General features: G+C 27.9%; 1 protein-coding gene across 9 annotated transcripts in view; it reads left to right on the top strand.

Annotated features, from left to right (window-relative positions):
• The window catches only part of LOC123272099 (protein scalloped), a 159,523-nt gene extending 133,318 nt beyond the window's left edge, over positions 1-26,205 (top strand). For 8 of the 9 annotated variants that reach the window (XM_044738739.1, XM_044738747.1, XM_044738743.1 and 5 more), the window contains 6 exons: positions 8,881-9,011; positions 19,103-19,255; positions 21,723-21,938; positions 22,550-22,779; positions 23,160-23,394; positions 25,592-26,205. In XM_044738739.1, coding sequence (XP_044594674.1) covers positions 8,881-9,011; positions 19,103-19,255; positions 21,723-21,938; positions 22,550-22,779; positions 23,160-23,394; positions 25,592-25,705 — 1,079 coding nt within the window. In that variant the 3' untranslated portion in view covers positions 25,706-26,205. The remainder of the gene's footprint in view (positions 1-8,880; positions 9,012-19,102; positions 19,256-21,722; positions 21,939-22,549; positions 22,780-23,159; positions 23,395-25,591) is intronic. The other variant, XM_044738746.1, reaches the window with a different exon arrangement.
• Positions 26,206-26,439: the final 234 nt, after the last annotated feature.

The following is a 26,439-nucleotide window of genomic DNA, read 5'->3' as shown; positions in this document are numbered from 1 at the left end:
CAATTTCATGCGCTCAAGTGATTCATCATTTAAAATAATTATTTTTCTTTCATACTGAAGTACAACGTGTGTTATTTCTGTTTTTACTTTACCCTCGAATAAGTATTTAAAGTTCCGCGCGAGATGAAAAAACAGATTAATAAAATGAAGTGAGAGGGTGTAATCAACCCTCGAAGAATGCTCGGGCTTCAAAAACACTGAATAAGTCGTGGTGGTGAAGGGCTGATTCAGGAGATACGATGTAGTAAATGATAACGGGGAGAGAGTCGGCGTATAGAAGGAGTTTAAGTACAAGTTGATGCTGGAGCCATTTAACGGTCCTTGCGAAATTGAGTCATCACGCGGTTCTCCTGGAATCTCGGATATTTTCCTCCCGATGCTTCCACAATGTTCGTTCTAGTAACTATACCCCCGTGAGCCCTTTGTCTCTCTTGCACAAGGATAACCTCTAATCGTAAAACTGCATCCCACTGTAGAAGCACTTGAGCCAGCTTCTCTAGTTATAACTCTGTCGATCGAGAATCCGAGAACGTGGAATCCTCGTCTACGTGCCATTGTTAGAGCTGCAAAAATTCTTAAAATAACTACTCATTTTTGTTTCCTTTATTTAACGTGTACCAACTAGAGTGACCTACAAAATTCATTTAATCGTTACTTATGATTACTAGCGAACATAGTTATTATTATATTAATAACTAGCAACCTGCAGTCTCTATGTAGCCACCGAGATTTACGGATTATGAATAAAAAAACTTTGGCTTAATGATTTTTTGATATTTATAAACACTATACGTAGTTTCGGTACTTTTTAAATAAATTTAAAGGGTAAATTTAAATCTTGACATAAAAAACTGACTACTAAACAATAAATAAAACCAAAAGGCACAAATTCTTATCAAGACTTTTCTGATGATACTAAATTTAACTATAAAAAGCGCAATTCGGCCACACTCGACATGAATAGGTAGATTTCTTGTTTGAATATTGATAAAAACACGTTATTAAAAGGCAATAATGTCCTAAAGTTTATTTTTTATTATATTTTTGCAAATAACTATATGAGACCGACTACAACAAATAGATATTCAAAGACATCTACCTAAAAAATAGGATTTGTAACAGATGAAAGTCATTTGATGATCAAAGCTAAAAATTAATTATTCTTGATTTTTTTTTAATTTTCCCACCTACGAGATAAATTGAAAAAAGTATGAATAGTCGACGAACAATAGCTTAAATTGAAGATAATCGTGTGAACTTTAAAATAAATTTAATAGATCTAAGCTAAATTTTACGGTTTAAAAATTATTTAAAGAAAAAGGGCCAAAATACGTTCATTGAAAAATTTTTTCAAATTTTCAAAATCACGGAATTGATTAAAAAAATCATCGAAACAAGACGAATAATAGCTTAAATTGAAGGCAATTGAATGAAGTTTGAGATAAATTTAATAAATTTCATCGATCTTTTACATTTGGAAAATTATTTCCATAAAATATACGAAATTCAAAATTTTTTTTAAATAAAAAAATTTTCGAACACCCACAACTCGTAAACTAACCGGCCGATTTCGCTCATCTCCGAACTTGATCTTAGTATTGATCCACAGAATAAGCCCACAAAATTTCATAACGATCGGTTGAGAACTGTGGGCGCAACCCTGCTGACATGGCGCGTTATATCACATTTTACATATATGTATAAACTTTTGAACCTATGCCATTTTTCTAGATCATTCGATGGAACGAAACATGTTATGACAAAATTTTCTTAAAATTACGACATGAGACCGGCTACAACAGATAGATTTCTAAAGAAATTTACCTAAAAATTCCTTCCAAAACAATATGCTCGTCAAAAAATTTTCTTTATTCTTTCAATTATTTAAATCATAAATAACTATCGCTGAAAAAATATCAAAAATTAATTTTTGACTTATAACCACATTCATAATGATGTTTATTATGAAATTTGAATCTATTTAGAACTACTTCAAAAACTTATCATGATAAATTAATTATTGCTGAAAAGCATATGAAATATTAAAAAGGCACAAATTCAGGTCAAGACCTTTCCAGTGATACTAAATTTAATTAACCCTTCGTAGGTAGCGTGTCTTTTCCGAACTAAGTCGGTCGCATGGTGAGCGCTCCGCCGCCGTGTTAAAATGTACGCGCTGTTGCCAAATGTAAACTAATACTATTTCCTTGTGAGATAAAGTATTTTTTCAATGTTTTATGATTAAATATAATTTTACTTTTATATTTTATCATAAATTTAATTGAATAACAAAATTTTTTTTTTATTTTTATCACATGTGATTAAATTTAACATCTAAGACCAGATTATAAAATTATAATATGACATTAAATCTAGCTGTCACTTGAAAATTTTTTAATTTTTTTAACAAACAAATTTTTTCAAAAATTATTTTTAACAAATTGCATCTTTAATTTTTAAAACGTCTGAATGTCAATTTTTTATAATTATTTTTGTCATAATTTATTTGCTACAAAAATTCTTAAAATTATCAAATATCCGCTAAATTAATTATCATTAATTAATTATCATTAAGACTAGCCGACACAATCTTTGTAGAGGGGTGTGCTATTCCTTATAGTAGCATTGTAAAATACCTTGGGGTGACTATAGATAGTACTCTCTCATGGGAGAATCAAGTAACAAATGTGTGCAATCGCGCTATGAGTATTCTAGCACAACTAAAAATAAACAATGAAATATTTAGTGAAAGTTTACGTATTAAGCTAGTATCTACTTTAATAATTCCTCTCTTTGATTATTGTTGTGCGGCGTATACGAATATGTCAAACAAATTATTATTAAAGATGCAGCGTGAATTGAATTCATGTGTTAGATTTATCTATAAAGTACCAAAATATGAACATGTTACTCCATATTTTAAAAAGTTAGGTTGGCTAAAGCTTGCAGCGAGAAGAGATTATTTCATTGCTTGTCTGTTTTATAAGGAAATTCGACTAAATTATCGGCAGCTATTCGGCTCAAAACTAGACTTTTTGCCTGTAGCACTGCGTAGAGGTGATGTCCGACAAGACTATCTTCGTATACCGCAGGCTAATTGTGTCATGTATGATAATTCATTCTTAATTCATGGCATACGTATCTGGAATGCAGTGCCAGCTGAGACTGTGGCTGTAGATAATTTGGTTGAATTTAAAATGCTTGCTTCAATCACTTTTTTGAACATGACAATTAACAATTGCAATCTTTATTTTGGATCTTATTTAAATATTTTTTATTGTAGAATTATTATGACTTTAAATTAAGTTATTTGTTTGTATTAAATAATCTATTTGGATTTTATAATATTTGAAATTAAATCTAATTGCAAACCTTTAATTAGTTAAGTAATCTTGTAACCTATGTAAACCAATGTAATTTAAATATTGATGGCTTTGAGGGAGCTTAGGTTCCAGAGCCAAATAAATTTTTTATCTATCTATCTATCTATCATAATTAGAATTAAATTCAATCAAAAAAAATAATTTGAAAAATTGGCATCCATTGTTATTTTTTTTTTTTTTTTAATTTGTTCACCTGAAATTTTTTTGTTTTTTCATTATTTAAATAATTAGTAATATATAAAGCCAGACATCTGTTAATTTTAGTATGATGTATTATAAAATAATTTATTTACCAATTGTATTATTATTACTATTTTTATATAAATAATATTTAATATGAGTGTAATTATTACAGTATTTTGAACAAATCACAAGTTATAATGTAAACAGTGAAACTAACCTCAAACATTACTTTATTTTTGTACCTCACATGCGGTAAAACAGATTGAAATAGTGGCGGTAACGACATTTGGCAACAGCGCAGTTAGAAAATCTCCCGGAGGCTCACTCGCACCGGGCGGCATAGCGCCGCCCGGTTCCGAAAATTGATTTTTTAAGTTACTTCGTAAATATTTTTATGCTTTTTGATAACGTCACAATTTTTAGAAAGGTTAAAAGAATGCACTTAATTTTTTTCAAAATTATCAATGAACTCAATTTCGAGAAAAAAAAAAAAATGCCGAAAAGGCGGCGCCGCGCTCATTATGCGACCTATGAAGGGTTAAAAAAAACTCATTTTATCACATAAATTCGCCGGAGCCAAAATTTTTCTTATTCTCTTAATTGTATAGATGACAATAACAGTAGCAATAATAATTGATCAAGGTTTGGAACCGTAAAAGGTTGAAGCAAGAGGTCAAGTACTTACTGCCCGAAATGCCTCAAGTATCTGCTAATTAACCTCAATAATACCCTTTTAATGTTGATCAACTGGCACACAATGACGTTATATGCCTCATAAATAATTTAAATAACTTGAACAGTTTTTCACTTGACAATATTATCATCAATATCTGTCTTCATTATTCTTTGCTCTTGCTTAAGTATTTTTTCCATCTGAAGATTCAGCTGTCGAGGATTTAATATCGTTGAAATATGAAAGACAGTGGACGCCAGCGATTAAAATAAAATCCCAGTGTAATCAATATTGCAGAATGATCGTGGAATGAAAGTAGTGAAAAAAAATAAAATAAGGCGACGCAGAGAAGCAGGTAGAAGAGGAAAAGGAGGAAGAGAAGTGGAGAGAAACGTGGTTAGAGGGTGGGTGCGATTAGACTTTAATGAATTTCCCGGGGTGCCCTCAAAATTCATTAAGGAGCTCTGACAAGAGAAAACGAGACTTATACTTGGTCCTCGTGCTCATCGTGCTCGCGGATGGCTGTGGGAATGAGGTTGAGACGAGAGGAGAAAAAAGTAGGGGAAGTAAAGCCAAGCAACTCGGGGTTGACGAGTGTCGGGGCAAAGTCTCTCGAGAGTCTTCAAAGGAAAAGTAGGCGGATGCTTTTCCCGGAAATATTAAATTTCATGAGGAAAACGTTTCATTTAATTGCAAAGACCCTTTAGTATACACTTTAACTTTATTTTACATTTTTTTTAAATTTTCATTTTTGTGTTTTACTCGGAATATCAATTAAAACTAACGAATTTCTTACTTCTATGCCATTGTTCAGTTAAAATAATCATTTATTCATGGTACTTTACTGTTAATTACGCAATCTAACATCAATTTATAATGTGTGTTTTGCAGAGCCAGTTCATTGAGCTTTGCATGTTTCATTTTCATGTAAGATTTTGACAATTAAGTCTCATTAAATCTGTTTGTAATGTTTTCATTTTTAATGCATTGATGAAAAAACTATCTTGATTCAAGAGAAATAATTAAGGTAAAAGCCCCTATTATTGACACTATAATAGTGATCATGAATATTTGAATTTTTTTATTATGTTTCAAATCAATATTGTCAACTTTTTTTTATTGGACATCTTAATCATTATTTTTACGTATATAATTTCATTAATTAACTTTAATTGCAATAGATTTTGTAATTATTATATCAACTTAATACCAACAGGTCCAATGTATGTATTATTAACAGCGCAAAAAATTCAAAAAGCCGATTATTGACATACCATTGACCCTATTATTGATAGGTCTTTTATTACTGTTAAATTTATATTAACAATCACCATTTTTACTAATTAATGCAAAATTATCAATAATTTTTATTATTTTAAAACTCGTTTAAGACCTAGCTTATCTATATTTTTTATCAGGTTCTTTTTTAGCAATTTTTTCTAGTCTCAAATATTTCGATTCTTAGAGGCTGGCAATGGCCTGGTCGGCTCGGTGCTCGCTTTTCGAAAGAGTGGGACCTGGGTTCGATCCCAGCACGCACCAATATTTTTCAGTGATTATAATTAAAGATATGTGCGTTACGTTACGTTGCCAACCTCTGGAAGTGGCAGAGATAGCCGGGCGGCACACGTCTGACTTGGGCGATCACACATTTAAGCAACAACTTGAATGGGTGACTACTTTAGTCAGCGTTGGCTAGCGAGAGGGATCTCTGCACACTAGGAGAGGGGCTTAATGCTCCAGTGGTCGATAAAGAAGAGTTTCTTATCAATCACTGTAGACTTAGCCCAGCTCCGACGGTACTATCATGGGTTTTCTCTGTGGTTTCCCCATGATTCTGTTCCAACAGCCTGAGAAGGTGAGGTTCAGGGTGAATACGGTACAGAAAGCACGAGTCGGGCCACAGTCGCAATATAGTGGAGAGATAAAGTGGTGAGATTGTTGATGCTCTAAAAAGGGTGGGGATTATCAGCCTTGTAAAAACCAGATAACGGTATACAAGTAAACCCAAAGATGAAGATACTTCGATTCTTATAAAATCACATGACAGTATAACATTAATACGTTGATATGTATGTTGAGGGGGTTAAGTTACTTTACATTATGGCCCATGTCGTTAGTCGACGCAAGTTAATTTTTGTGTCCCCATCATTGACATCCGCTATTTTAAAATTAATTTTAACTCGATAACGTATAATTAAATGATTATATGGTTATTTAGACTATAAATAAAAAATAACTAAAAAAAAACATTGAGAAATCTGGATTTGAAAATAAGGTCTTTCTTAACAATATTGTTAAGAAATTACAAACGTATAAGCAATTTTGGTCTACTTGAAAAAATGAAATTTTTTTGCGGAAAATAGTTTATACCTTGGAATTAAATATTACTATTTTATAATTTTAAAAATATTTAAAATTGTTACGAAATATCAACAATTGTGATTATTAACAGATTTCAATAATGAAATAATAAAATTAAATAGGGAGTCAATAGTGGGGGTCCTGTCAATAACAAGTGCTTTTACCTTACAGTGAATTAAAATGAACGATAACGATTAAATACTAGACGTGCAAATTGATTTACTTGTAATGATCTAAATCTAATGAGACAGTTGTTTCGCCTCTTCGATTTCTATCCTTTCATTTCCGGATCGATAAATAATTACTTTGACCACTAAATTGCTTACTACAGTAGACAGGAGAAAAGTCCATTACTCTGAAAATAAAATAATTGATGTAGACAAGCATTAAGTATAAAGTTAAGTCATATTATAAATACACTATTTATTTTTATATTTACGTCCATGTTCATATTTAATATTATACTTCGGTTTATAAATTTAACTAATGGTATTTATTTTTAATTTGCGCTACTGTAAGATTTGAGGCGTTAAAATTATAATTTTATCATGCCTCAAACCGAGCGAATGACGCAAATAAACAGAGTTCCTGCTAAAGGTCTAACTCTGTAGCAATAGCGGTAGTGTAGAAAAGCAAAACATCTCATAATATATACGAGTGCATAGATATCATATATCTTTTTCTACACTTTCTCATTTCACAACTTGTTTTAGATCTTTTTTTTTTTTTTTTTTTATTGCTATGCGAATGAAATATCAACCTACACATTAATTAAACTCGTAAATCTAAAGTTTTAATGGCTAAAAAATCTAATTTTTTAATTTTTCTTGAAAATTTGGCACATATTTGGAAAAAGTAAAAAATTATGAAAAATACGAGCATTTATTTTTTGATAAAAAATATATTCTGTTGATAATTTTAAAAATAAAATGGACAAAAAATACATTTAACAAAAAGGTTTTAAATTGGCTACATATTATTAAACATTTTACCTTTTCACGAAAATGCACAGAGAAAAAGTTTTCTTGGAAAAAATTGGCAATCTTGTAATAAGAAATTAATTTGTTGAAATTTTTGAACAATTTTATTTCTTAGTTAAAAAAATAAAAATTTTTAGACTCATAAACGGAAATAACAAGATGACACTGGATACCATCCTAAATTATACTGAGTGAAAAAAAATTTCAGATAGTAGCTAGTATAATCCAGATTACAATGAGTATAATCCAGAAATCACTCAGTATAATCTGGATTATACTAGCTATTATCTGAAATTTTTTTTCACCACAGATATCGCTGAGTATAATCTGGGATGATATCCAGTGTCATCTTGTTCTTTCCGTCTATATAATCAGATCTGATCATGTATAGACTTATATGTGATTATATATAGGGTTATAACAGCTAGGTATGATCGGATCTAATTATGTATAAGCTTATATATAACTAAATATAATCCCATGTATAAAAATTTATAATTATACATAATTTCATACATGCTTATATATAATTATACATGATTATATATATTCATATATAATTAGACAAAAACTTTTTTCATCGGGCATAATCCAGATATCACTCAGTATAATCTGGATTATACTAGCTTCTATCTGAAATTTCTTTTCACTACAGATGTCACTGAGTATGATCTGGAATTTTATTAACTATATTCTCGTTTTTTCCGTGTTTTTTGTAGAAAAAAAAATATTTTTGATTTCGAAAAATTAAGTTTTAGATAGATAACTTGCAAATTTTTATCCAACATTTTTTTTCCTAAATCTAGAAAATTTTTTCCATTGAAAAATTTACTGTAAGAACAATTTATAATTTTTTCAGCTAAGAAAGAAAATTATTGAAAATTTTTAACAAATTAATTTCTTAATAAAACATTGTTCATTTTTCAAAATAAATTATAGTAAAGTCATAGGTTACATATTTATTATTATTTTAAGAATTTTGAGAATAAATATGAAGATATAAATGCATACAATAAATATAAAAAGAAAAAAAATTCATACATTTAGGGCAAAAAAAAATTTTGGTTGAAAATTCGCAAGTTATTTTTTAGAAAATCTTTATTTTAATAAGAAAGTTCCTTTGAGAAAAATTTTAATTTCTTCAGCTGTGAAATAAAATTGCTTATAATTTTTAACAAATTCATTTCTTGTCCCAGAAATGTCCATTTTTTAAAAAAAAATTTTTTTTTCCGTGTATAAAAAAAGTAATTAAACTTGATTTAATTATTTAATAATAGTTGTTTTTTTTCATTTCCAGGTCGAAATGAACTGATTGCTCGATATATAAAGCTTAGGACCGGTAAAACGAGAACGCGAAAGCAGGTTTCCTCACACATTCAAGTACTAGCGAGGAGAAAGCTTCGTGAAATACAGGCTAAGCTTAAAGTGGTAAGTCTTAAAACAAATAAAAATTTTTTAATTGAAATCACAGTAACATGTGACTTGTAACTTGCTTAAAACACATTACATAGATAAATAATAAGCAATAACAATCATGTTGGGTTAATAAATCAGTGATGTACTGTATGCTACATAAAGGAGAGCCGAGAATGACCGCCGAGTGTGTAAGTAAACGGTTGGGCGATTGTTTTGCCTGGGTAAAACGTTTTCCTCAACAGTATTATCCAGATATATAGCTTGTCAAAACTGCGGAGGGAGAATAGTATGCCACAGAAGGTATATACAGTGTCGAAGTCTAGAAACGTGTTGGGGTTACGTAAAATTCACATTTAACAACGCCGGTCCTTTATATGTACATATGTACCTATATTTGTATATTCGTACAACTATACCTAATACCCTCACAGTTGATATGGTGGATTAAAGCTTTTGTTAGTATCGTGTGCTTTTACCCGTTTGAGCGCCTCTGTTACCGCACTGGCGCATGCCATGAACGTTATTCACCTAAACTTCGTTTTACCTGTCTATATTTTATTATTCTCTTGTTTCATGTAATTCTATAAAATATTTAAAGTAAACATTATTTTTTTTTTATTTTTTTCATTCCCTCTGAAAATAAAATTTTAATTGCAATTGAGAAGCTGATTTTCAAAAGGGTATCTTTTTATTTTTTAGTTTTTTTCAATACAAGTAAAAAACTGTTTACTTTAAACTATAAATTTTTTTATCAATTGCACGCCTCATAGCGCGAAGCGCGTGAGGTTGTGCTTTATACTCGACTCGTCAAGATCAAGCAATTTTGTGATCTTTAAATGCCTCTATCACAACCACATTACACTTATTTAATAATATAAGTAGATGTACACCGAAAAACACTTAAATTAAACCATCTTTTACTTTCTAAAATCATTTCATGTTGCTATTTTGAAAAAAAAAAAACGTTTTGAAAAAAATTTTACGTGGACGTCCGGATGTCACCCCATTTTGGATGTACCAACGATTACTCCCGAACAAATTGATATTTCAAGACCGGGCCTTTTTTATTAGTTTAAGAGTTCGATGAACTGGGTCCGTATTTCATATCAGTGGCCTAGCTTATGTATTTTTTTTTAAATTGAATTTTTATTAAAATTCACGGATACAACCGTACAAAGCCAAACGAACTTTTCTTATTTGTCACGTGAAAACTATGGCGCCACTTGATCAAGCTAGATTTTTTTAGACTGCGTGCGCAAAGAAATTACTTAATTATAATTTTTTTTTTTAATCAATTACACAATTAATTTTTTTCTTAAAAAATGATTGAGCGTTATGAGGCGTGCACTTTTGGATTTTCCAAACTTTTTTTTTTTATTCTCATGCATATTGCTCGTGGTGATAAAGGCGTAATTTAATTTTTATGAAAAAAACTTTATAATTCTCAATGTTGTTATTAATTGAATTTAGAAAAAGTGCCCTTTTGATCCGAATTTCTAAAAAAGTACCCTTTTGATCCAAAGTGATAAAAAAAAAGTACTCTTTTGATCTAAAGTGATAAAAAAAAGTACCTTTTTGATCCTAAGTGACAAAAAAGGTATTTTTGGCTTACTTGACAGAATAATCATCGAATAATATTTTTTTATTCAAAACAAACAAAAATAATTCAACAAATTTTTTATTTTTGGAAATAATAACATATTTTATAAAACCAATTATGAAAAATTCACTATTAAACATTAGAACAATTAACTATATAAATTATTAAATATATCATTTAATAACGATAAATACTTAGTAAGTTGAGTTGATACTGGTTGCGGCCTAGTCCGTGTTTTTTTTCTTACTCCACTGTTAATTAAGGTAGTTGTAACGTGATAGGCATTTCAACAGAAAATTATGAAATTTTTTTTATTGAAAGATGAATATATTAATAATTCACTACCAAAATTTTAGATCAATTGACTGCACCGTTTTTGAGTAATTAATTTTTGGAATTGCATCTTTTACACGTAGCGGTATAGAGAGATGATAAAGTTAGTATAAAATCTTTGGCCCACTCGAGTGGTACGGAAGATTTCATACTAACTTTACCATCTCTCTATACTTCTACGTGTAAAAGATGCAATTTTGAAAATTAATTACTCAAAAACGGTGCGGTCAATTGATCTGAAATTTTGGTAGTGAATTATTAATGTATTTATCTTTCGATCAAAAAAATTTCATAATTTTCTGTTGAAATGCCTATCACGCAACAACTACCTTAATGACACATTTGCCTTGTTCATTTTTATAAAGCAAATTTTTAAATTCTTAGTTTTGATTTAACTTTTATCAGCATCAATTAAATTATCACAAAATAAATTAACTCGTATTCATAAGAAAAAAGTTACAAGAAGTAAACATCACAATATAAATTCAAACTGAAGTGGATAAAAATGGGTTATACAGTTAGTAAACAGGGAAGCAGAGGTCGCTTAAATCTAGTATTAAAAGTAGCCGTAAGTGGCGCTTGTGAGGCGTGCGGGAATAGAAATTCGAATTTTCAAATTTTTGTTTTAAAAAATTGATATTAATGGTAAAGCGATTAATATTAATATTAATTTTGATAATTTGTAATCTTAAATTAAAATCAAAACATAAATAACATTCTAATAATAGTAAATATATAAATAAAATTTGTATAATTTAATACTAATAATAATAAATTTTGAATTATTTATTAAATTTTACAAAAAGATCTCCTTTTGATCCAAAACGTAAATTTTATTATTTTTTTTTATACTGAAAAAATTTGAATTCATAAAATTTAATGAAAAATATCAATAGAGTTCAGGATTTTGCACCCGATTATTAAAAAAAAAAAAAAATTCAAATATTTATCAAAAGATACCCTTTTGAAACTCAGCTCCTCAATTATGAATTCAAAGTTTTCTAACCGGATAACAGTTTTAATTAATGTAATTACTTTAAATTTAATATAGTTTGCAGGAAATTATTTGTAATATGTTTTTTATGGAATCAAATAACCGAGTTTCTAGTTGTAGACTGTCAATTTAAGTTTGGAGGATTTTTATTTTTATGAATGAATAGAAAATTATAAAAAGAATAAAAAATCCTTTGCAGGTCGATGTATATTAGAAATATCTGTTGATGTACAGAACACGTTTTTTAAAATTTCAATTTATTATCGAGTATAACGGATATCTATTACGAAGGGATTAAAAAAAAAACAAAAAGTTGAAACGAAAGCTTAAGGTAGCATTATAAAATTTCTGACATGAGAAAATATGAAGAAATTTTTGCAATGAGAATTTCAAAATGTCTGAATATTTTTTTTTATACTTACAAAACGCCTTTTTCTACACGGAATGAAAATTGAAGAAGTTTTTACTATTTTACTATTGTAATTTTTACTAAATAAAATAGTAACGGTGGACTATACTTCTCATTTAGTAATTTTTACGATCTACTATTGTAAATTTTATCCAACAAATAAGACTAACAAGTCTTAAAAAGTCGAATACTATAGAGCAAATTATACAATATGTGTTTGTGAACTTTACAATTCAACTATTGTAAAAATTCACAGTTGGTTTTTTTAAAAAAAATATTAGGGAGGGAGAGAGATAGAAGGTTGGACTAATTGGTACTTGTACAGTAATGAAAAAAAGAAACCGACATTTTCGTGCTATCTGGGAATCGAACCCAGAGAACTCTGTGTTGGCAGCCAGAGACTCTCCCTCTACGCTATCCGAGATAAACTAAGACCCATATCCTTTAACATTTACATAAAATCGGAGTCTAGCGCTGTGCACGGCCATCACTCAGACTAATTGAGAAACATTCCAATTCAACTATTGTAAAATTTGCTATAGTTCTATTGGAAAGATACAGAGGCAGCACTGGAAATTTTCATCTCTTACTTTTTACAATAGTAATATCGTATTTTTTCATGAATAAATAGTATTTTTTCTTCTAAAATATTTGACAATTAATAGTAATAAAAGTATAGTCCAGCTTTACAATAGTTGTATCGTAAATTTTCCCAGAGATTTTTTCCCGTGTAGTATAGTTCCAGAAATGGCATTTTGCCGCCATCTGTCGGAACTCTTAAAATATACAATTGATGGATAACAACAAGCTTTTAACTACCCAATTTATATTTAATTTTTGATATTTTAACAATAAAAAATTAACTGAATCTTTTTTTTAGATTTTTTAGTCTTATAAATTATTTTTTTTAATAATAATTGATAAAACTTTTAGACTTAGATGTGAATAATTAGCTTCAAATTCATTTCTAGATCCCCTTGTTAAAAAAAAAGATTTGAAAAGATTCACTCTAGGCAACTGTATATCTATATATAGCAGTCAACTCAAATCTTTTTGAATCTTTTTAAATAGTTTTAATCTTTTTAAATCTTTTTTTTTAATAAGGGTCGTTTATAGTTTTTTCTTGTAAAGTGTAATTCTTATTTCGCTCGTCCAACTAAAATTGCAAATTATATCTATATGAATTGAATAAAAAAATTATTTAAGGTAAAAGCACTTATTATTGACAGGGTCCCCACTATTGACACCCTATTTAATTTTATTATTTCATTATTCGAATCTGTTAATAGTCACAATTGTTGATATATCATGGTAATTTTACATGTTTTTAAAATTAAAAAATAGTAAAATTTAATTCCAAGGTATAAATTATTTACCGCAAAAAATTTTATTTTTTCAAGTAGGACAAAATTGTTCATACCTTTGTCATTTCTAAACAATATCATTTAGAAAGACCTTATTTTCAAATCCAGATTTCTCAATGTTTTTTTTTTTATGTAATTGCATTGCTTAAAATTATTTTAGATTATTTATAGTCTAAATAACCATATAATCATTTATTTATACTTCATCGAGTTAAAATTAATTTTAAAATAGCGGATGTCAATGATGGGGACACGACAATTAACTAACGACATAGGCCATAGTGTAAGGTAACTAACCCCCTCAACATACATATCAACGTATTAATGTTTACATACTGTCATGAGATTTTATAAGAATCAAAGTATTTGAGACTAGAAAAAATTGCTAAAAAAAAACCTGGTAAAAAATATAGAGAAGCTAGGTCTTAAACGAATTTTAAAATAATAAAAATTGATAGTTTTGCATTAGTTAGTAAAAATGATTATTGTTAATATAAATTTAATAGTAATAAAAGACCTGTCATTAATAGGGTGAATAGTAGGTCAATAATCGGCTCTTTGAATTTTTTACGCTGTCAATAATACATTCATTCGATTTGTTGGTTTTAAGTTGATATAATAATTACAAAATCTATTGCAATTAAAGTTAATTAATTTAATTATATAAGTAAAAACAATGATTAAGGTGTCCTATAAAAAAAAGTTGACAATATTGATTTGAAACACGATAAAAAATTCAAATATTCATCACTCTTATAGTGTCAATAATGGAGGCTTTTACCTTATGTATCAATAATTTTTTGTAAAAGAGTATATTATCTTGAACTCATAAAATAATTGAATATTTAAAAACAAAAAGTTTTTCCAGTTAAAGTGGATTGAATGATAAACGAAGTTTTATAGTAGATAGAAAATAGTTTCCATTGTTTGAATACTTATAATTTTTATTGTGTATGTAATTCCAATGAAAACGTTGAAACAATTGACAAGAAAAAAAAGCGTAGTGTAAGGGAGATAAAATTGACATTGCGAGCGATGCGATGAACAAAATGTTGGAGAATGTCGATAAACAGTGCATGGTCACTCTACTCGCTAAATTCGACATACCACTCGCGTACGGTTTTGGTTAAAAAGAGAATAAAAAAATAAAATACACGAGCCTTTCTCAATTAAACGAATCGATTCGGTGGTAGTAGCGGCGGTAGTGGTGGATCAGCACGCGTGCAATGTACGGTTTACTGTTCTCAACAATTTTTTTTTTATTCTATTTATTTACTTTTTTTTTCCATTTTATTTTCCCATTGGCTGAACAATGTATGCGTTCAATAAATATAGACTCGCTGCAGTCATAGTTATATATACTTTCGTTCGCATCCCAATCCAATTTTTTATTTTTGTTCCCATTTCCGTTTTTATATTTTTTTTTTTTTTTTTTTTTTCAATGTTATTGAGCTTCAATGTTTAATACTGAAAAAATTGTTGGGTTTGATTGGATAGCTTCTGTATAAAGATTGGAATTCACTGATGATGTTAATTCCAAAAAAATATTCAGCAATAAAATATAAAAAAGTTTCATCAATTATTTGGAGACATTTTTTTATCCTACCGCACGTAAAAAAAAGCGAAATTATTATTATATGAAGGGGTTAGACGTGGGAGGGTTGATTGAAGCGCGAGAGTAAAGTACTCGATTACTCACAGTGACGAATGATCGAGTCCCACGCGAGACAGCGAGACACACTGCGATTAACACTCCAGGACTCCTATTCTATATAGGATGTTGGTATTGGCTTGTGAGGGTTGCGAGGTAACGCTAAAGTATGAGTTGAGTGAAATGGACGAGGATGATGATAAAAATGATGATATGTATAAAAAGGAAGATGACAGCACACTATTATGGTGCATCGATGTACAGAGTTAAATGTAGCTTGAAAATGAAAAACGAAGACGATAAGCCAAGACATTATATTACCTCTCACTTTCAACCCACGTTTCACTTTTTTCTTATGTCTAATATTTTTTTATTTAATAACGTATTTATATTGCATTGTGACGGATGAGGAATAAATTGCACGCCTCATAGTATACATAGTATGAGCGAAAAAATTTGTTTAAAAAAAAGCATTTCTGAGATAAGAAATTAATTTGTTGAAAATTTATAACAATTTTAATTCTTAGCTGAAGAAATGGAAATTTTTCTTGTTGAAAAAAAAATTTTCTAGATTTGGGAAGAAATAATTTTAGATCGATTACTTGTAATATTTTATCCAAAATTGTTCTTTTCCAAGTCTACAAAACTTTTTTTTCAATAAGAAAGTTACTGAGAAAATTTTTTATTTCTTCCGCTAAGAAAAGCTGGAAAAGCCGCGAGAAAATTAAATATTATGGATAAAATAGAAAATACGGTGTCATATAGAACAAATATTATTATAAATCAGATGTTGCTCCATGTTTTGATTATTGCAGCTCATTAATGCTCAATTTCAGTGAAAATAAGCTTAATCAGCTGCAGAAAGTTCAAAATAGAGCTGTGAGACTTGTATTAGGTGTTAACAAATATACTAGTATAAATAGTATAAATAACATGATATCGACGTTAGACTGGATGAATATTAGACAGCAGATGGTGTATAATTGTTGTATATTTGTACATAAAATTATCTTAAACAAAGCGTCGGAATATATGTATGACCAAATGACAAAAGCCTTAAGAAATCATCGGTATAACACAAGAAATCGATCATTATTAAATATTAAACATACGAAAACACGCTCCACAGAGAAATGTTTAATCTACAAAGGTTTCGACTTATATAATAAGATCCCTGAAAACATTAAAGCAGAAAATAGACTTCCTTATTTTAAAAGAGAATTGAAAGAATATGTAAAAACGATATTTTAAAAATGTGATATTTTTATATTTGTATATAAGGTAAAAGCCCCAATAGATGATCATGTACCAGTATATGATCACTCCATGTATTTGTATACCTATATTTGTGAATATAGATATACAGATACATGGAGTGATCATATACTGGTACGTGATCATCTATTGGGGCTTTTACCTTATGTAAAACTTAATGTATTCATTTTGTGATACAATGAAATAGCAAATTGCTAAATAAACTATTATTATAAACTAATAAGAAATAAAATTGTTCAAAAATTTTAACAAATTAATTTCTTATTACAAAATTGCCAATTTTTTTCAAAAAAAAATTTTTCTTCGTGCATTTTTGTAAAAAGGTACACAGTAAAAAAATTTTCGTAAAATTTAACATAAAATTTTGTGTAGATGTTTTTTTTACATAAAATTTATGTTAATTCTACACAAACGGTTTGTATTGATCAATCCATCCATTTTTTAACACACTCAAGTGTTAATTCAAAGTAAAACTACACTTTTTTAATGTTACTGGCCAACCAACACAAAATTTATGTTAAAGAATTCTTCATATATAGTCACGTATGCCACACAAGATAGACATGTAAATGTGATAGCCTCAACGTCATTTTAATTTGGTGGATTTTGATTTGTGTCATTACGTAAAATACTTAAATGCAGCTAATAAATATACAATTGTAGTGTATAGCAATTAAAAACTAAGTAAATAAAGGGTAATTTATATTAAAACATCCGATAACAGAATTGTAACCTTAAAATTCATTACAAAGTTAATGTCCTTTCTAGTGTGAATCTAGAAGACAGAATAAATTTTAAATTATGAGGAAATAAATAAAATAAGAAAAATTATAAATTTTATGATTATGAATCTAGCAGACATGTTGATTTTTTTGACAAATTATTTACAAGTTAAAAATACTTAAAAAATTACACGAATAATTCTTCAAATTTTCTACAAGTGAAATTTTTTTTTTTTAATTTTTTTGTAATAATTTTTTCATTAAAAAAAAATTGTAAAAATTTTCAGATGTCGGCTAACTTAATTTTCATTTATTTTTTTGAATTAGACAAAAAAATAAATAATTGAAATTAATAAATTATTAGAAAATAAACTTACAGTTTTTTTAATTTTCTACATGTGCATTTTTCCTTTAATTTATTATTTTCAATTGCTCATGTATTTTTTTTAATCACAAAATATATATATATATTTAAATTATTAGTAAAACTCACATATTTGACAGCTGATCTGAGTAACACAAAGAAAAAGTTACAATCAACACTTTATTTGTGTTATGGATAACATTTAAGTGTGTAGAAATCCGAGAATCAGCCAATGAAAGTTTTAACATATTTTTGTGTTACTTTTAACACAGAATTATGTTGATTTCATCAATACAAACAGTATGTGTAGAATTAACATAAATTTTGTGTAAAAAAATCATCTACACAAAATTTTATGTTAAATTTTACGAAAATTTTTTTACTGTGTAAAATGTTTAATAATTTGTAGCCAATTTAAAACCTTTTTAATAAAATTTATTTTTTTTTTATTTTACTTTTAAAATTATCAACAGAATACATTTTTTATCAAAAATTAAATGCTCATACTTTTCAAAATTTTTTATTTTTTCCAAAATGAAATTAGATTTTTCAGCCATTAAAATTTTATATTTACGAGTTTAATTAATGTATAGGTTGATATTTCATTTACATAGAAATAAAAAAAAAATGCCAATTTTTTTTTTTTTTTATTTTTTCTCTTAGTTTATTGCTTTACTCCCGATCTGTCAAGGTAAAACAATTCTGTGGTCTTGAAATGCCTCTATCACAACCATATTGCACTTATACGATAATACGAGTAGACGTACATCGAAAAAACACTCTAATTAATCTATCTTATAGCTTCTAATAATCATTTCATGTTGCTGCTTTAAAAAAAAAAAAACGTTTCGAAAAAAATTTTACCTGGAAGTCCGGATGTCTGTACGCTAATTTTATATGTACTCACGATAACTCTCGAAAAAATTGATGTATCGAGACCGGGCTTTTTTTATTAGTTTCATAATTCGATAAACTGCTACCCTATTTTATATCAATAGCCACGTTTACGTAGTTTTTTTTTTTTTTAATGAATTTTCATTAAAATTCACTATGATACACATGTACAAAACTAAAAGAACTTTTCTTATTTTTCTCACGTAAAAACTGTGGCGGTGCTTAATCAAGTTAAAACGAGATCAAGCAATCATATTACTAGATTTTTTAGATTACTTGCGCAAATAAAACGAACAATGAGTGCAATAATTAAAAAAAATTATGAAATACTCAGTAAAAAATTACTTAATTATTTTTTTTTATTTTAACAATTAATTATACAATTTATTTTTTTCTTAAAAAGTAAATAAGCGTTATGAGGCGTGCACTTTTGGATTCTCCAAACTCTTATAAAGTTTTGCTAAGTAGATGGGTTGTAATAAATTTGAATTTGTCAGGATCACATGACGAAGGAGAAAACTCTACAGACAATGTCGAGTATGTCAAGTGCACAGATTGTGTCAGCTGGGAGTATAATACACAACAAGATGCCCTCTGCCTTCATCGGGACCCTTGCCCTTCACGCTTCCAACCCCTCCTATCCTGGACCGGTAAGTTCCAGATCCAGATAATCGTCGATCCCTAAATGACTAAACTATTTTATTGACAAACAGCTTTTCTACTGACATTCCTTTTTCTCAGTATTTTTCATTTTATCTGATGCATATTGCTCATCAGGATACATCTGTCCGGTGTTCGATGAAATTATCTATTTTTTAACTTAATCATGACTCTGCTTAAATTTTTGTATGCTACTTGGTTATAATTCCATATTGAAAAATAGTATTTTTCCACTCACAATATTTTTTATATTGAGAAAAAATTTGGTGTTCCTCTACTAACAATACGTGGTATTTTGTTCAGCGCTATACGTATACTGATTGTTACAATACTTCAATTTACTATTATATAAGGTAAAAGCCCCGATTATTGACACTATAAGAGTGATTATGAATATTTGAATTTTTTTATCGTGTTTCAAATCAATATTGTCAACTTTTTCTTTTATAGGATATCTTAATCACTGTTTTTACTTATATAATTAAATTAATTAACTTTAATTGCAATAAATTTAATAATTATTATATCAACTTAAAACCAACAGGTCGAATGTATGTATTATTGACAGCGCAAAAAATTCAAAGAGCCGATTATTGACCTACTATTCACCCTATTAATGACAGGTCTTTTATTACTATTAAATTTATATTAACAATAATCATTTTTACTAACTAATGCAAAATTATCAATAATTTTTATTATTTTAAAATTCGTTTAAGACCTAGCTTCTCTATATTTTTTACCAGGTTTTTTTTTAGCAATTTTTTCTAGTCTTAAATACTTTGATTCTTATAAAATCTCATGACAGTATGTAAACATTAATACATTGATATGTTTGTTGAGGGGGTTTGGTTACCTTACATTATGGCCTGTGTCGTTAGTTGACGCAAGTTAATTTTTGTGTCCCCATCATTGACATCCGCTATTTTAAAATTAATTTTAACTAGATAAAGTATAAATAAATGATTATATGATTATTGAGACTATAAATAATCTAAAATAATTTTAAGCAATGCCATTACATAAAAAAAAAACATTGAGAAATCTGGATTTGAAAATAAGGTCTTTCTTAACGATATTGTATAGAAATTACAAATGTATAAGCAGTTTTGTCCTGCTTGAAAAAATGACATTTTTTTGCGGTAAATAGTTTATACCTTGGAATTAAATTTTACTATTTTGTAATTTTAAAATCATGTAAAATTGTGATGAAACATCAACAATTGTGATTATTAAGGTAGTACCTCCACGAAAAGCATATTTCAAGAAACTTATGGGATTTTTTTTATCGAAAGACTAGCAGTTCAATCCGGTTTCGCACGGGTATTTAGCAAAAATTTGAAAATATAACACAGCCTATGTCACCCGGGGATAGTGTAGCTTTCCAACAGTGAAAGAATTTTTCAAATCGGTTCAGTAGTTTCGGAGCCTATTCAATGCAAACAAACAAACAAACAATCAAATCTTTCCTCTTTATAATATTAGTATAGATAAATATATTAATAATTCATCACCAAAATTTCTGATCAATTCACCGCATCGTTTTTGAGTAATTAATTTTCGAAATTGGATCTTTTACACGTAGAGGTATAGAGAAATGGTAAAGTTAGTACGAAATCTATTTATATCACTCGAGTGGTACGAAAGATTTCATACTAACTTTATCATCTCTCTATACCTCTACGTGTAAAAGATGCAATTTCGAAAATTAACTACTCAAAAACGGTGCGGTGAATTGATCTGAAATTTTGGTGGTGAATTATTAATATATTTATCTTTCGATAAAAAAAAATTCCATAAGTTTCTTTGAATATGCTTTTCGCGGAGGTACTACCTTAACAGATTTAATAATAAAAGAATAAAATTAAATAGGGTGTCATTAGTAGGGCTCTATCAATAATATGGACTTTTACCTTAATAAAATTTTGTACATGACACTGAAGTTAGCAGACGTCTAAAAAATTTGGATTTTTTTTTTATTAATTAAATTACAACTAAAAAAATATTTCTAAAAAATTACATTTATAGTTTTTCAAGTTTTTTATGTGAAAATTTTTTTTTTAATTCTTTAATTGAAATTTTTTCAATAAAAAATTTCTAAAAGTTTTGAAATATCGGCTAACTTTATTTTCATGTTTTGTACAATGATCCCTTAAAACTGAATAACGCAAGTAATTCTGTTGCTTCATATTTATTTATTTCTGACCTACACTAACTTTTACAATATAAATTCCTAATCTAAAATAATACCCCGCGCTGTTGCTCGCCTTTAGGGGGCACTTGTTGTGTATTGTTCTTTGTTTTAATTATCTTATACCAAAATAAAAAATAAAAAATGCTATTCTTCTGTTTGTGATATTTTAAAAATTTTTTATACTTACATAGACTAGTATATGTGTTTTAACTTACTAATAAAAAATATACTTGACTCGTTGAATAATAAATTACTGTTTTCAGAACTTCTGGCAACCTGGATTGCAACCCGGAACATCGCAAGATGTCAAGCCATTTTCACAGCCAGCTTACACGGGAAAACCAGCGACTGCGGTATCTAGCGGTGACATGGTACAGGCACAACCACCTCCACCCTGGGAAGGACGTTCGATTGCCACACATAAGCTGAGACTTGTCGAGTTTTCAGCATATATGGATCAACATCGAGATCAAGACATTGTAAGTTCAAGTTTTCATTTTACATAAAAATAAAACATAACTTTTTCAACATAACTCCGACATTTTTTAGAATAACTTTTAAACAGCTCTACCGATCGATTCTCAAAACTAATCAGCTCTTATCATCAAAAAACCATGTCGATCGCCACCGGTCCGGTCAAAATCGGTTCATTCGTTCGTGAGTTATCGTTGACGAAAGAAAACCGAAAAAAGTTTTTTTTCAGAATTACTCCGAAAATCCTGGTTCGATCAAACTAAACTTACATAATCTTCATGGGGCTTGAAAAATTGCGTCGAATGCTGCCAACCGCGTAAAAATTAATTCATTTATTCAAAAGTTACTGCAGTTTGAAAATTTGAAAAATTGTGTTTTATCAAACTTCTATCACACTTTTGAGCTAAAAAGCATAGAAAAGCTATCCCTTTAAGCTCAGAGAGCTCAAAATAACACATAAATTGTATTTTTGAGCTCAGGAAGCTCAAAAACATCATTGGTGCAATTTTAAGCACCTAGGTATGAAATTAGCGGGAAAAGTTGCACGGATGGCCTTCAGGGTCTACCGTTTTTCTAATTTTTTTTTATAAATTCGTTAATATTTTTTTTTTTTCAGTACCATAAACACTTGTTCGTCCACATAGGAGGATCAGCGACTTATACGGATCCACTTCTAGAAGCCGTTGATGTCAGGCAAATTTATGACAAATTTCCAGAAAAGAAAGGAGGTTTAAAAGAGCTCTATGATAAGGGACCACAAGCAGCTTTCTTCCTTGTTAAATTTTGGGCGGATCTCAATACAAATATCCAAGACGAGGCTGGCGCTTTCTATGGTGTAACAAGCCAGTATGTTTTATTTAAATTTGTCTTCATCAGTGAGAGAAAAAATTGACATTGTCATAACGAAAAATTAATTTGTTGAAAGTTTTATATCTTAGCTGAAGAAATAACAATTTTTCTCACAGTAATTTTTTTAAAAAAAGTTTTTAGTTTAAAATTTGCAAAATTGTTTTTTTTAATGTAAACATTTTTTTTTCAATGAGAAAGTTACTGAGAAAAAAATTTTTATTTCTTCAGCTAAAAAACAAAATTGTTTAAAATTTTCAACAGATTAATTTTTTATAACATTATTTTTTTTTTAAGATAAATTTTTTCTCTTAGTGTAACTTTAATTGTTTGTTTATTACTAATATGATTAATTTTGGAATTTACTTGATTAATTACAGATATGAAAGCACCGAGAACATGACGATAACATGTTCGACAAAGGTATGTTCGTTTGGAAAACAAGTGGTAGAGAAGGTGGAGACTGAATATGCAAGGTTTGAGAATGGAAGGTTTGTTTATCGTATCAGTCGTTCGCCTATGTGTGAATACATGATAAACTTTATTCACAAACTCAAGCATCTGCCAGAAAAATATATGATGAACAGCGTGCTTGAGAATTTCACAATTCTTCAGGTAATTTTTTTTTATAAAATTTTTTGCTTTATGGGAAAGATTGAGCTATTTGGTTCAAAATAATTTTTGCTATTTTAAATTCTAGGACGACATTTTAAATAGATAGCACTTAATTATTGATTGAAAAATATTTTTTAAAAATAATTGAATTAAAATTCTTATCGTAGTATATTTAAATTTAATAAAATCACTGATTGTTATTCATGGTTATTTTTTCAAATTAATTTTAACCTTTAATTATAAAATTTTTACTTTTCACAATTTTTTTTTTAATATTCAGAGTTAATTTTTTTTTTAATTATTAGAAAAATTACAAAATTACAGAATGACAAAAAATTACTAATGCCAAAAGAGCGTGTAGGAAAAGAATTTTATTTTTCAATTAATTGAGGAATAAAAAAAATAAAAATCTGTTTAAAAAAACGCAAAAAAATTTTGTAAGCTAAGAGGGCTTTTATGAAGAAATGAACAAAATAGCTTTTAAGGACTCCAAAATTTCTTGATTTTATAAAAAATTGATTTTTTGAAGCTAGACTAAAAACATTAACACATTCCGCCCGTGTAAAAAAAAAAATCGTCTTAAAAGTGTCTTAAAATTGTCGTTTGTTTAAGATCTTAAACGTGACACAAACCAAGACATAATAATTATTGAACAATTTCAAATTCAATTTAAAAAGAGAATACTCAAAAATGGATTGCAGACAACTAGTCAGACTGATAAAATTCCGAATTAATAAATTACTAGAACTTAGAAAGTAAATATAAAATGTAATTTAAAATAATTAATTTTACAAATTTTAAAATTCCGAAAAATGTAAACTTGAATAAAAAAAAAACTAAAGCTATATTAATAGAATCTTTTAAAGTCTCAAAGTCTCAATAAATTAAAAAACATAACAACGAAAATTTTTACGTCAAAATGAATGAACAGAAGAACACTCATTTAGCCGAGAAATGTAAATATATAGTTATTTGGATGAGTAATTTTCGGCCAAATCATTATTCGTATGGATGAGTATTCGGATGAATATACTTCGGAACGAACTTTTTTTGAAATTAAATTAATTTTAACTCTTGAGGAATAAAAGATTTATGTTTACCTATATTCGATAACTCGGTGTTTTATAATTTACAAAATTGTTTTTCGGCTGGTATTCTATTTAAGCTAATGTATTTTATAAACTTTGAATGTAGCGGAATTTTTAATTTTCTGGAGTTTTGATAATTCGAAATATTGTCGATCTGACTGGTTGACTACAACCCTCAAAAATGTTGCGGTGAAAAATTCGCTTTTTAGATTTTTTTAAGACTATTTTAAGATTACTTCAAGACTTTTTTAAGACGCTCTATAAAAATTTGCTGGAGCGCCGTCGCTGTGAGCTCATATTGAAATATTCTCTAAATTTTTCTTTAAGATTTTTTTAAAGAAACTGGCAAAATCGTCTGAAAAATGTCTAAAAATTAATTGTTTGCTCTTGGAATTTTTTTTTTGGCGTCTTAAAAGAGTCTTGGTTTGTGTCACGTTTAAGATCTTAAACAAATGACAATTTTAAAAAATTTTTTATTATACAGGCAATTTTAAAAAATTTTCAATTTTTCATATTTTGTGGAAGTTGATTGAAAAAAATTGAAATAAAATTGTTAACTTTTCGTTAAAAAAAATCAAAAAATTGGGATTAGTGTTTTCAGTCTACCAAAAATCAATTTTTCACTAGATATTAATGTTTTGAGGTCCTGAAACTATTTTTTTCAAGCTTTTTTGACTTGAAAAAAATTTCTTTTGCATTTTTAAACCTAATTTTTACTTTTTTACATTCCCAAGTTGATAAAAAAATAAAAATTTTCTTTATACGTTCTTTGGCATTAATAACGCGATCAGTTTAAAAAAAATTAGTTTTATTGAAAAGCTTTTTAGTAAAAAATTAATAGTTTTTTTTTTTTGATTATTTGTATCGTCTTTAATTAATAAAAACTGAAAAAAAATTAATTAAATTATTTTATTTATTTATTTTTTTAATAAATAAATAATTCAATTATTTTAATATTTTAAAAACACAAATAATGCCACAGATGACAATTATCCAATAAATAATAAAATATAATTTAATTACGTGTCAAACCAAATAGCTTTACTTCAACAAATATATCTATTAATAAATATTATATAAAAATACTAATAAAAAAAAATAAATTCTAGATTGTTACAAATAGAGATACACAAGAAACGTTATTGTGTACAGCGTATGTCTTTGAAGTGTCGACGTCTGAACATGGTGCTCAGCATCACATATACAAACTGGTCAAAGATTAGTCTGATAAAATCTGCTCGCCATGCAGCCATCCACCCCCATCAGTGCCTACCACTACCACCACTACATTTAATCATTCATTTATAAATACACACATTTACGCTTGTAAATGTTTATTAATTCGCATACATTTACGCGACATATATACATATATATCACCACTAAGATATATATTTATATATCTATCAGTAAAAAGTAAGAACAATAATATAAATATTATTCACTAATTATCTGCAACTACAACTATAATAGTAAAAACTGGTACCACTACAATACACATTGTTAGTATGTAATTATTACATACTTGTGTATTAAATGTATCATCAGGTATGGTGTACTTGGATCAAAACTTTTAACTTTTTTGTTTTATATTGTTACTTTATCGTGATAACGTAAATCAATACTTATGAATTCGTTTGTAAGCTGTGATCTCAAATGATTTACGTTACTCATTTATCCGCGAGGGTATATTTATAAATTAACTTCAAATATTTTTTTTTAATATTAAAAATATATATATATATATATATATATATATATATATATATATATATATATATATATATATATATATAAATAAATATAGAAATTTATATATTCAAAATTGAATGCACTGATTACTGGATCAACCCGGGTCTTTATTTACCAGTGAGTATTTTTATTCAATTTTCACTTGTTTAAATAAAATTTTAAGTGAAATTAATTATTGTACTATTAATTATAATTGTAACTTGTT

This window comes from Cotesia glomerata, linkage group LG9 (genome assembly GCF_020080835.1).
Source record: "Cotesia glomerata isolate CgM1 linkage group LG9, MPM_Cglom_v2.3, whole genome shotgun sequence".
Classification (NCBI taxonomy): domain Eukaryota; kingdom Metazoa; phylum Arthropoda; class Insecta; order Hymenoptera; family Braconidae; genus Cotesia; species Cotesia glomerata.
Note: the sequence above shows the minus strand (reverse complement) of the source record. Positions and strands in the feature narration are given on the sequence as shown.